The sequence below is a fragment of the Lobosporangium transversale genome (assembly GCF_002105155.1).
Source record: "Lobosporangium transversale strain NRRL 3116 chromosome Unknown BCR41scaffold_3, whole genome shotgun sequence".
Taxonomy (NCBI): domain Eukaryota; kingdom Fungi; phylum Mortierellomycota; class Mortierellomycetes; order Mortierellales; family Mortierellaceae; genus Lobosporangium; species Lobosporangium transversale.
The window spans coordinates 506,366-519,218 of record NW_019028981.1 but is presented as its reverse complement, the minus strand read 5'-3'; the positions used below and the strand labels follow the sequence as shown (position 1 = coordinate 519,218).

Genomic DNA, 12,853 nt, shown 5'->3' with positions numbered 1-12,853 from the left:
AACGCAATTAAAAAAAACTCCCACGCTTAAATGGTGGCGTTGTATTAAAGACTTAAAGAACTCTCTAATATACGTGGTATTGCATTTTCTATCCAGTGAATGTGAAGAAGCGACAACAGCGTGAGGAATTCATCCCATTGTAGGGCGAAATTCGCTTGTTGTACTTTCTCTCTTTATCACAGAGGAATGGGTTTCTTTCGCTGCTTTCTTTCTCTTTCTCAAAAGATTGGTTTTTATTTCACACCGGAATGAGTTTTTTGTCTCGCTACACTTTCTTTTCAATTCATTTCACAGCGAGGGCTTTCTTTCTTTTTAGTAGACTTCAAGTTATGCGATCTCCGGCCGCTAGTACAGGCGTTTTTCGCTTGAGGTGTAACTTCAAGTGATATACTCTCAAAGGAACAAGTGAGGATGTCTATGTCATCACTGACTTCACAGAAAGATGAACATCTCTCGCTACTTGGAGATATATTCAAAAGAAAAAAAAAGAAAAAAAAAAAAAAAAGCAACCTGTTGTGGCAGTGTCTCAGGTTTCTTGGTGTTGCAACAACCGGCCTGTGTCCTGGACTTCAAGACTTCGACGAGTGTCGTAGGTTTGCCATAAACTAAACTGCTCTATTTTTACCGGTCTAAAATGCCTACAAGAACGATGACTATGAATGGCGCCTGGCTAAGAGCATTGTACCAAAAACTTGTTTTTAGACATCATTCATTAGTTAAATTAGGGTATAACCTTGAAGGTAAGATTTTTCTGTGCTTTTGTATTGACCTTTCTTTACTAATAGCATGTTTAGTAATGGTTCGTTTTGCATAGGATTGATTTATATTGGTTACATATTGTTGCACAGCTCCCATACTCGATAAACCTGCTACTGCTGCTGCTTTTTAAAATAAAGCAACGTGCTATGTCTAGGCGTATGAAATGGCGCGTGTGCAAACAACAAGAAGCAGAGGGGATCAAGTCTGGCTTTTTAGACTAACTGTATAGTTGTATGGATAGTATAGTCTTTAGTAGCAACGTGGGAATGAGATGGGTGGTAAAATAGAATAATTAATACGAAGATGGATTGACGTAGAAAGCTATTATGTGTTTATTATTAAAATTCGCATGGTTTTTTTTACTTGAGCTCGTTCCAGAAACCTTTAAGTTTATCCTTAACTCTAGATGAGTCACTGGAGTTCAATTGATTTGACGGTCGTTGCGGGAGGGGCTGCATAACCTGTTGTTGTTGCTGTTGTTGTAGGTGCTGCTGATGTGGCTGCTCTTTGGGGGGTTTGTTAAGAGGCCCTCCAAAAACATTCTTGACACTTGCAAAAGGGTTGCTTCCACCAGATCCACTAGTCCTATTTGATGACGATGAAGCGTGTGATTCTGGAGGTGGGGAAGGTGAGCGAGGTGGTGGAGGTGGGGGTGGAGGAGGCCCATTTCGGAGCATTCGCATATCGTCCATGAATGAGGGTGGAGTAATGATATGAGTTGATCCAATCAAGATGTCCCAATTATGTGCTGCAGCAGATTCATAGGCAATTCGAATTTCATTGTATGTCACGCCTCCAGCAATAAACAGGATCAATCGCCCCTGAGGCTCGTTCCGACGGCCCTTATGATGGAATGTTGGTTGTGCTGATCGCAATGAGCGAACTGTCTTGCGTGCTTGGATCGTTTCAAGTTGATCAGGTGCTAATGTATAAGGGTATTGGTCACGATCTAATGTTCCGTTTACAACTCCTTCTATAATAGACTTGATCACAGGGGAATAACGTGGTAGATCATACTCGATATCGTCTTCCGTGACAGATTTCTTTTTGAGCAGCTCTGTGATCCACCACTTCTTTGCCGGGGGCGGTGCGGCCTTGACATTAGAAAAGAAAAAAAAAGAAAAAAAAGAAAAAGAAAAAGAAAAAAAAAGAGCTTTAGGAAATCTCATTGATTGATGATTAGTATCAAAGGATTCTCAAGAACCTTACCACGTCCAGTTTGACGCCCAAGAACTCTAGATTATTAGCAATATCTCGATCCGCATAATTGCATCGACTCAATTGGAAAAGCTGGTTTCGCATCTCTTGGGGCACGGCTTGGGTGATGAAAAATAGCATTAATAAACGCAAGCGATCTACCATCCTGGGAATAGAAGAAAGAAAGTAAAATAAAAAATGAAAGAGATTGGTCATCTTTTCAGTAAGTAGTATTATCAAATGAGTGGGAACAAGCGATAGCTCATCAAAGTGACCTTGCTCATCGTCCACTGAAGCTTACCTGACACTGCTATCATCTAAGAATGCTGCAACTTCAGGATCGAACGATTTCGGGATTTCACCACTAGCTAGTTGTCCTGTCGCCAATGATTGCTCCAAGCCAGAAATGTCAACAAGCTTATTGTGTTTGATGAATTCCAGGCACTCATTAACGATGGAAAGATGAACCGAATACTTGAATAGTATTAATAGTAATAATAGTGATAAAAAAAAAGCTAGATCAGTGTATATTCTCAATAAGACGTGTTGGGCCCATAGCACAGAGAATGATTGTGGTTTAAACTATGTATACCTTCTCCTTGTTTTCTTGAAACTGTGGTAGTTTCGCCATCTGCTCTCTGATTGCATCCAACTGGTTTCCAGTGGTACTAAATAAGCAAACGATATTATATATTTCTGAGATGAGTAAAGATATAAAAAAAAAACGTTGGAATTCATGTCTAAAATACGTCCTATTTCCTCTCTTTCTCCCCTTTATACTAATGTCAATTTGTGGCACTTCACTTACGGTTTGCTCATTGCTTCAGCCACAAAGCTATCCACATTAGATTTCAAAAACTTGATACAGTCCGTGATATGATTGTGACGAATCTTTGTAAATGTCTTGTCGTTTTCATCCAGAATGGCAACTTTTTCGCAGGGTGTCCCATCTTCCTTGAATGAGTTATATTCATATTTGGTGCCATCCTTGATCGGTAACAAGTCTGTCGCAAGCGCCTGGTAATAGAAGTCATGTAGGATTGGTGTGATGGGGTCGATCGTACGGTCAATGATCATCAAATGCGGGGGCTTAAGCTATCGATTTATTATAAAAAATAAAATAAAAAAAGAGGATAGTAATCAGAATAATGCCAGCATAACAGATAGTCGATTTAACTTGCTTAGTTATTCTTTTTTTTTTTTTTTTTTTTTTTTTTTCAATAATAACGAATAACATACTCCGATGCGAGGTTGTCCTTTAAAATATTCGTCAAGGTCAGTTTGAACAGTCATTGCAATATTCTTGGAGGTTTGCATCGTCAAGTCGTTTGCACGATAATATGACACGATAGGGTTGACTTGTAAGGAAGCACACACAGAGATAAGCTAACCGAAGAAAAAAAATCGTGTATCAATTATAGAGAGCAAACAATTCATACTTTTCTTCTCTAGATTTTCCTTACCTGCTTAGAAATAGAATTGATTTCTGCATGCTGATTCTGCTCCTTGAGCATAGGACAAAAGAGATTAAAAAATGCGTTCCTATTATTTAAGGAAAATACCCTTGATTCAACGGCTATAGGGATTTGCGTAATATTGTGAAATGTTTAGCTAATCATTTGAATAATTTCTAATTCTCAATCTTAAGATTATTAAAGTGCCTTACCATAGAAGTCCATAAACAACTCCTTCAAGCTCTTGATGTATTTTGCGTCCGTGGATGCTCGCAGATGGTCAAATGTCTTGTCATCCATTGCTACATATTACAGAAAGAAAAAGAAAAAGAAAAAGAAAAAAAAACATAGCCCTCAGTTCCATTCATCAGACAAAATAGCTCCGCGGAAAAATAAAGGACAGTGTTCAGGTTGATTGATTGAATCTGGATCCTAACTTCGCCACTCGAAAGAAAAGAAGAAAAAAAAAGGCGAAGCTTTTTTTCGCATCATCCGATTTCTTTTTTTTTTTTTTTTTTTTCCTACCTGCTAAAAAGAACAAATGTCCAGCAGAATACGTGGCAGGTCGTCCATTCTTGAAATCACGGATGATGCGTCGTACAGAATCTTCAGTCGGCATTGCAAAGTAGATGGCTTCAACATTCACTGCAGGCGATCGTCTTTTCTCCAGGTTTTCAAGGTCTATAATAACGCCACACGGCATGATTCAATACAAATGAGATCCCAATTGACTGATTAGAATACGATAAATCACCAAAGACTAGAAGGCCTTTGAAAAAGCATCGATATCTATCATGTCCTTATTAAATACAGTAAAAGTATATGATAATTACTAGAAACAGAATGAACACATTTCAACAATATATGTAAAACACAAAAAAACTTACACATAGTTCCTTCTCGTGCCAAAACATCAGCCAAGTGGCAGCCTGCTGATGCCATAATATCTGCTGCGCGTGCATCAACGATAACATATTTGTACCGGCCTGGCTCTACTTTAACATTGTCAATTGCTTCCAGGAACCCTATACATATAAACATATTGGGCGCATGAGATCGCTATCCATGTTTTTTTTTTTTTTAACCCGAGTTTTATGACGGGAATGGCGAGAAAATATACTGCTGTGCTATAACCACGCTGAATTACTATCCGTGTTTACATGAACTTACGACGCTTCAAAGTGTCGGTTATGGAAATGGGCTGGTTCATGTTCATGATGAAAGACAATGCCGATTCCTCGAAAGAAAGAGGATTTACAAGGTAGGTAATTGTTTGCAGATGTAGAGAAATAAGAACTGCTCAATGAAGGAAGCCTAGGGCCTGTAAGTCGTGCAGAAAGAAAGTGGTAGCTTTATTAAAAGAAGGATGGCAATGCAACAAAAGTAGAAAGAGATATGCGATGGTAAAACTTTACCATGTCTTTTTCTTTTTCGTGACTGTGAGGAATTCAACGTGCAAAAAAAAAAAAAAAAAAAAAAAAAAAGGAGTGCAGCATGCAATATTCGACGGCGAATGCCCTGTTGTCATGCGGTCGCAGGTTGTGAAGTCCAGGTTTTGATAGAGCCATCGACACTAGCTGAGCACATCCTATCTTGTGTTGGATGATACGCAATTGCCGACACAATCTTGGAATGCGCGTCAATCTCGTGAATGATCGCACCCTGTGGGAAAAAGTAAAATGGCGAGCGTGATCTTAAATGTTAAACGCTACCTCGGCTACAGCACTCAAACGGTAGAATATAGAAGTACTAGCAATAGCCTCCAAACACACTAATTTACCTCCATCAAGTCCCAGATAAAAATCTTGCCATCCTCTGAGCCACTGATAACATGCGCGTCAGAGTTATCGAGACATGATCGGATCTTATACTGGTTATTCTTATGACCTTTATAGGCGTTCAGAAGCGTGCCATTATCACGGTCCATGAGTCTTACTGTGTCGTCCAGCGAACTTGCTAGTACACAATTACCATCAGACGAGAATGCCACTGATGTAATTGGCTCTATAAGATGAGTAAATGTGACACATTAAATATTAGTCTTTGATAAGGTAAAACAAAAGTCAGTATGCTTAGGCAAATGGTGGATTAAATGCACATGTAACAATATTTGGATGTACCGAAAATCTGATCCGTGATGAGTGATCCTTTCCTGATATCGTATATTCTTATTGACCCGTCCACACAACTACCAAGAAGGCGAGAGAATCATGCACATGACTGAGTAAGTTTTCGCGTGGTTCAGAATCCATGATACTCAGACTAAGGGCTCAAGTACACCAGATTAGTGGTTGTTTTTACCCTGCCAGCAGGTCACTTCCTTTCAGCTCAATAGATGTAACACTGTCCTTTGGTTCCTCTAAAATCTGTATTGGTGCTCGCAAGTTTGATCTAATATACATCGCGCTCGAAGTTGAACAGTTAGGATACCAATCAATCAAAGCACTTGAGCATACAGGGGCATGAAACAAATGTAGTCTCTCTCTTTTTTTTTCTTTTTTTTTTACCTGCAATCCCAGAGTCGTATCGTCGCATCATATGATCCTAAAGTGTTATTACATAGTAAAACGAATAAGTATGTACTTAACTGCTACTGTTGTCTGTGAGGATTTCTAGTTCCTTACCTGACACTAACACCGTGCCTTCATCATTGAAATCGACAGTGTTCACTCTCTATTTAATTTTTAAAAAAAATAATAATGAATAACTAGCTCGGAATAATGATTCACGTTTCATATATATACATTGATCTAGTACCTGAGTATGTCCCGTAAACCTCCGAATCGTCATTCCCGACATTACATCCCATAAGAAAACGGTTTTATCGCCTCCACAGCTCGCAAATTTCCCATTCTCAGGTGATATAGCCAGATCTAATACTTCCCACCCATGTGCTTCGTACGATTTTATACAGAATCTTGTGTCTGGATTCCAAAGCCTTACTGTGCGATCAACGCCTCCTGTCAAAATATATTCGCCGGTGCTGTTGTACTGACAGGCATTGATTTGTGTCCCCGTGGCGTCTGAGACGACTTGGTCTTGAAAGATGGGTAAAAGTTGTACGAAGGAGGCTGAAAGGTTTTTCTTTATCGAGCCCGATGCTGATGACAATGATGGGTTTGGAGAATAATCATGCAACTCCTGCGCCCGTGTCTGCTGTGGCTTTGGCGGTGGTACTGACAACGGAGTTGAAGATGTAATTGAGGCTACAGTAGACGGAAAAAGCTGGATATGGGTCTGGTTATGAGAGGATCCTGTCGATGTGGTCTGTTGTGCGCCTCCAGCTGCCTGAGCTTTTTTTGGCTTGTCAGAATTTTTCCTGTGAGCAGCCAAAGTAGCTGCAATTGACATGAGTGGCGGCTGTGGCATTCTCAAGGAGCATGGAGTAAGGCCAATCAATGTTGTAAACGCGCGAATGAGACAACAGGGTGTTCAAAAAGGAAAGTGACCGCTTTCTAGACATCTTCTACGGTGCCATGTCCGTGTGTCACCTTTCTCTATTGAAAATCGGACGTGAAATAAAAAACAAGCTCCTCTGCCTACAAATCTGATCTGTATCTACTTCTCAAGCCAGAAGAGCGGTGTGAGTGGTACATACGGACATGGTACCGTAGAAAATGTCCTTCGTAGACCATTCAGTAGACCCTTTTGTCGTGTCCTAAAAACCAATTCAGACAAATCATAATTACACTCTAAAACCTTGTAAGCTATAAAGTACGCCTTATCCAGGACAAGGGTTGGGACAATTCACCCGGAATGAGACAGATACTCGTTCTCCACATGTCCACATTGATAAAAAAGCAACTGATAGAAAGTGAGTCATTTTTTTCTTCTTCTTTACCCCTTGTCTCTAGCCTATCACTCTCGCCTCATATCAAAATGATTTCGATATCCTAAAGGGTTGTCCTTTTTATCAACTGGGGCCTAGATCTTCGACATTTACGAAGATGTAACCTTTGTTCCTGGATAGATATGATCCCCTGCATTGAGACGTGACCTTCTGAATCGATAGTTAGGATGCAAGGATGATTGCCTCCTAGCATGTACATAAGTACTCGACCCCTTCTCTCATGCGGTCTAAAAGAGCAGTAGTATGGACAAATTAAAAAAGAGAGGATGACAGAGGCCCCTAAATGCATCCCACGTTCTTTACTACAGTTGCTGAGCAAAAACTAAAAAGATCGAATTGGGAAAGAATTGAGTCAAGTGGACTTCAAAGGACAAGAGCAGACAAATTAAACTTCCGGCAAAACTAGGACCTGCGACTTTGCTTTATTTCATTACTCCTTAGATTGTTAAAGCCCAGTACGCCAGGTGTGGTTAAAGTAGAAATAAGAATACACACAAGATCTAGTTATTTCAATTGATGATGGTTAACAAGATCCCATTAATAAGGGGAATCCTGAGGAATATGAATATGGTTACTGTGTAATAAGAAAAATAAAATAAAAAGGATCATGGCCATCATCTGGTGGAAGATGGTTTTCTTTCTTTTGCTCTGGGGGCAGAAAGAGAAATATGTATTTCATTATGGATATGGCAAAGAAGAAACATGCACGTACATGCATTCAGAAAATCCATCTGATGTGGCCATTCCTAATCAAGGCACAAATGAATCTTAATCTTGTGAGATTTGGTGTTATTCCCCGCAAACAAACAAATAACCAAACAAAAAAAAAATAATCGCTCAGTTTTAGAAGACATCAAGCGACCATGTGCACCCAAGTAGAGAGTTCTGCCTCCGCTAGTTAACTTCCCTCTCACTACAAAGGAGCAGCTTCATGATAGGAAAAGCATTGTTGAAGTTGGTATAAGAATTCACTACTGCCCCTCTTCATGTTGATTGGGTCAGCAATATCTTTCAGATACAGGGAGTCGAATTAATGAACAAGGCTTGTTTACATAACAGAGTAAACGGAGGACCCCATAATTAATAATGCCATCACTACAGAGAAGGAAATCAGGATGTTTATACATAATATGAACCATCCGACTCTATCTCTCAATTTGGATGATCAATCCATCAATTATGAAAGAAAGAGGTGCTTACTAAGTAACAAAGTTAAGAAATTCATCATAATCCTGCTATTGTTACTACAAGCACAACTTCAGTGAGAATATAAAAACCATGCTCGTCTCTGATATGCTCAGGTCGCTAGGAGAAAACAGTCACAGGCCCAAAGGTCGGACGGGTTTTGCTCTTCTTGATAGGAAAATAATAACTGGAGACTCAGACGAACTTCATGTGGGCTTGCAGGCGCTTTTGTTGCATTTTTTCCGGCACCGCTTTGAGCAACAGTCAGTGTATGGAAAGATGTACATGTACCTTATTAATTAATTCAGTTTTGGCTAGACTTGACTGATCCCCAAACTCTGTACCACGTCCCTTCAAAATAAACAAACAAACAATGGTCCAACTGGACAAGGATGGCTATTTCGTTTATTCTATCATCAAGTTTGTTTAAAAGGTTTTCTGCCATCTATTCATCAAATTGCTCTGCTAGTTTGTTTATACCTTTTTGTTTGGGAAGAGGGTCTGCATGAAATGAAGATAAGAGTAGAAAGTAAAGAGTGAGTAAGGTATTCGTTACTGTACAAATCATCCATATAAAAGCAATACTTTGTCTCCTTTTTTCCTCACCACTCTTTCTTATCGGCTCAGCACATTTCCTCCCTTCCTTTTTGCCTTTCCTCTTCACCCTTCCCCTGTCGTCAAACCCTCTGCTTCCATCTGCTCTGAATAAGCAGTTACAAGGGGAAAACATAGTCAACACGAATAGCCATGAGCGAAAAGATCGAGGGTAAGCCTTTCAGCTTCCTTCCACCTCTTCCCTTTGTCCTAACAGCATCCATTTTAGGGGCGTGTGTTCTGTGAACAGCTTAGTAACGGTGGTTTCAAGCTCAGCTTTTGGTCGGCAAATCAACTAAATCCACACACTTTTAACAGCTCAATGTCAAAACGTGTTAGTCCATGTAGCCTCCTCTCATATCTTTTCTGACCTTGACGATACCTCCTCTGAGTCCATCCTCCAGAACATACACCCAAGCTTTGACTTGCTTTATATATATTGTCGTAGAACTAATATCCTCTTTCTTTGCATTTTTTAATGGGCTGCTCCTATTATAGAAACCTCGACTAAAGGAAAGCTCGAGGTCGAAGAAACTGAACATCATGAACATTCAGATGAAATTTCACCAGAGTTGGAGACTTTACTTCAGACAGACCCCAAGCATGGTTTGACCTCCGCTGAAGCAGCCGAACGTCTCGCCCGTTTTGGTCCAAATGAGTTGGCTGAAGTCAAGCGCAATCCCCTCTTAAAGTTTTTGAGTTATTTCACCGGTGCCATTGCGTACCTGATCGAGGTCGCCTGTGTAATTTCTGCGGTCGTCAAGGACTGGTTGGATTTCGGTATTATTTTGGGCCTGTTGCTCGTCAACGCATGTATCGGTTTTATTGAAGAATCTAAGGCTGAGTCTGCTTTAGATGCTCTCCGTCAAACACTTGCTTTAAAGACCCGATGCTGGCGTGATGGCCATTTGGTTGAGTTGGATGTGAGTCAATTAGTCCCTGGAGATGTCATTGTTTTGCGTCTTGGTGACATTGTGCCTGCCGATGGCCGTCTTCTTGGGATTGGTGCGACTGGCGAAGCTACCGAGGGTGATCTTCTCATTGACCAATCCGCTCTTACTGGAGAATCACTTCCTGTCGCTAAAAATAAAGGAAAGACTGTCTACTCGTCATCGATTGTCAAGCAAGGTCAGCAGATGGCTGTTGTCACCAAGACTGGTGGAGATACCTTTATTGGCCGTGCTGCCAACCTGATCTCAATTACTACAGAAGAGGGCCATTTCCAAAAGATCATCAACCGCATTGGCAATTTCCTGATCCTCATCACTGTCGTCCTCGTCGGCATTATCCTAGTTTACCAGCTTGTGCACTTCCATGGTGATCCTAAAGGCAAGGGTGATTTCCTCACTGTGCTTGGCAAAGTCCTGGTTCTCACTGTCGCTGCTATCCCTGTTGGCCTTCCAACTGTCATGTCCGTTACTATGGCCGTAGGCGCCAAGCAGCTTGCTGCCAAGAAAGTTATTGTCAAGCGATTGACAGCCGTCGAGGAGATGGCCTCTGTTTCTGTCCTCTGTTCAGATAAAACTGGAACCTTGACCTTGAACGAGTTGACCTTTGACGAGCCTTACTTGGCCAATAACTATACTTCGGACGATATCCTCCTGTATTCATATCTCGCTGCTGAGGCTGGTGCTAATGACCCTATTGAGTCTGCTGTTCGTAGTGCTGCAGAGGAGCAGCTCGAGATCCTCAAGGGCCGCACTCACAAGCATGAAGTTCCCGGCTATAAGGTTACGTCATTCTTGCCCTTTAATCCTTCCACTAAACTCACGCAGGCCACCATCACCAACACCGAGACTAATTCTACATTCAAGGTCGCGAAGGGCGCTCCTCAGGTCATTATTCGTCTCGTCGGTGGCGATGATGACGCCGTCCGCGCTGTCAATTCCCTTGCCAAGCGTGGCCTTCGTGCATTGGGTGTCGCCCGCACTATCGCGGGCAATTTAGATAGCTGGGAACTTATTGGTATGATCTCGCTGATTGATCCTCCACGCCCCGACTCTGCTGATACTATTCGCCGTTGCAACGACATGGGTGTGTCTGTCAAGATGATTACTGGAGATCAATTGATCATCGCTAAGGAGGTCGCTCACCGTCTTGGTATGCAACGCGTCATGTTAGACGCTGGACATTTGGTTGACCCTGACAAGTCTGAAGATGAAATTACTGAACATTGCATTCGTGCCGATGGTTTTGCACAAGTTATTCCTGAGCACAAGTATCGTGTCGTTGAGCTACTTCAAAAGCGTGGTATTCTTGTTGGTATGACCGGCGATGGTGTTAACGATGCCCCTGCCCTTAAAAAGGCCAATGTTGGCATCGCCGTCCATGGATGCACGGATGCTGCCCGTTCTGCTGCCGATATTGTGCTGCTTGCTCCTGGCCTTTCTACCATTGTAGATGGTTTGACGACTTCTCGTGCCATCTTCCAACGCATGCGCTCCTATGCTCTCTACCGTATCACCTCAACTGTCCATTTCTTGATGTTTTTCTTTGTCGTCGTTATGGCTTATGATTGGTCCCTGCCTGCCCATTTGCTTATATTGATTTGCATCTTGAACGACCTTGCCACGCTGGTCATTGCCGTTGATAATGCCCAGATTTCTGCTCATCCTGACAAGTGGAGGATAGGACAGTTGATCACCATGTCGATAGTGCTTGGTCTCTGCCTGACTGCCCTTTCGTTTGCCCACTTCTTTACGTTCTGGAAGGCCTTTGGATATGCTCCTGTGGATGACAAGGCTCCTTATGACGAGCGCAAGCTTGAGTCAATCATGTACCTACACATATCGTCGGCTCCCCACTTTGTTATCTTCTCAACCCGTCTGACTGGCTACTTCTGGGAGAACCTGCCTTCACCTATTTTCGCTATTGTCATTATTGGTACTCAGATTATTGCACTATTGATGGTCATTTTTGGTGGACTGACTCCCAAAGTTCCTGCTGGTGAGGCCATTATTGTACTATTGATTTCATTCGTATATTTTATTGTCCTCGATGTGGTTAAGGTGCAGATCTTCAAGCATTGGTCCTTCGAGCTCACAGCTAAGCTTGTTCCCACAAACTCTCGTCGCCACAAGCTTTCTAACCGTAAGGTTGCACAAGCCCAACAAGAGCGTGTGTGGGACAGTATTGATAGTATTCGCAAGATTGCTGTCATGACGGCTGTTGTTTCATGCCTCCAAGAAAAGACTCATGTCAGTGATGACACCAAGTAAACATTTTTAATATCATTTATTTAGCATCTGTAATAAAATCATATGGTCAAAACTTTTTATCCGACTCTTTGAATTCAATCCAAATATCTGTTATTTGAGCATTCCAAGTATGTATTAAAGCTTAATCATGGGAGGATACAGTTAGCATAGTATAGTTAAGACTAAGTCGTTCAGCGGTTTTCGTCTGTGTAGAGAGCTCAAATTTTATCAACCCATGGACAGGCCAGACCCAGCTTTCTGCACCAGAAAGATCGATGGTGCTAGCATAAGTAGCGCAGGAAGCTACCAGTTATTAGCTTCCTGCCACCCATACGAGGCACCATAATGGAGCATGATAACACTGCTAGTGCTCCCACCTATTCGACATCTTTTTTTACACTTTAATTAATATGATGAACAAAAATCGGGATGGAACACTGAAAAGCTGTATCTGCGTACTGACACATGTCTGGTTAGTGTTAATGAGTGCACGCCAAGGCTTGAATGTCATATTCGTATACTAGTGATATCAGAACAATACACTACTTCCATCCTTCACTTGCCACCACTTTGTGCATCTACCAGCCTTTCTCCACGCTTCCCGCACTTTCAGAGCT

At 41.6% G+C, this 12,853-nt stretch overlaps 3 protein-coding genes across 3 annotated transcripts; 1 reads left to right on the top strand and 2 right to left on the bottom strand.

The window, feature by feature from the left end:
- Positions 1 to 1,079: 1,079 nt before the first annotated feature.
- BCR41DRAFT_345790 (Sec1-like protein) lies at positions 1,080 to 4,859 on the bottom strand. The gene is made up of 11 exons (XM_022022789.1): positions 4,581 to 4,859; positions 4,298 to 4,435; positions 3,936 to 4,091; positions 3,623 to 3,712; positions 3,420 to 3,532; positions 3,196 to 3,342; positions 2,765 to 3,051; positions 2,549 to 2,624; positions 2,258 to 2,430; positions 1,969 to 2,122; positions 1,080 to 1,853 (listed from the first exon to the last, which is right to left on the bottom strand). The coding sequence occupies exons 1-11, from the start codon at positions 4,624 to 4,626 to the stop codon at positions 1,119 to 1,121; spliced, it is 2,115 nt and encodes a 704-aa protein (XP_021885433.1). The 5' UTR covers positions 4,627 to 4,859; the 3' UTR covers positions 1,080 to 1,118.
- A 36-nt stretch (positions 4,860 to 4,895) lies between these two features.
- On the bottom strand, positions 4,896 to 6,829 carry BCR41DRAFT_345788 (WD40-repeat-containing domain protein). The gene is made up of 7 exons (XM_022022788.1): positions 6,168 to 6,829; positions 6,035 to 6,083; positions 5,918 to 5,954; positions 5,712 to 5,801; positions 5,531 to 5,598; positions 5,191 to 5,414; positions 4,896 to 5,072 (listed from the first exon to the last, which is right to left on the bottom strand). The coding sequence occupies exons 1-7, from the start codon at positions 6,777 to 6,779 to the stop codon at positions 4,935 to 4,937; spliced, it is 1,218 nt and encodes a 405-aa protein (XP_021885432.1). The 5' UTR covers positions 6,780 to 6,829; the 3' UTR covers positions 4,896 to 4,934.
- Positions 6,830 to 9,192: 2,363 nt separating this feature from the next.
- Positions 9,193 to 12,302, top strand: BCR41DRAFT_409603 (H(+)-ATPase; the record flags this gene model as incomplete). Its single annotated transcript, XM_022029415.1, has 2 exons — positions 9,193 to 9,211; positions 9,538 to 12,302. The coding sequence occupies 2 exons, from the start codon at positions 9,193 to 9,195 to the stop codon at positions 12,255 to 12,257; spliced, it is 2,739 nt and encodes a 912-aa protein (XP_021885431.1). The 3' UTR covers positions 12,258 to 12,302.
- Positions 12,303 to 12,853: the final 551 nt, after the last annotated feature.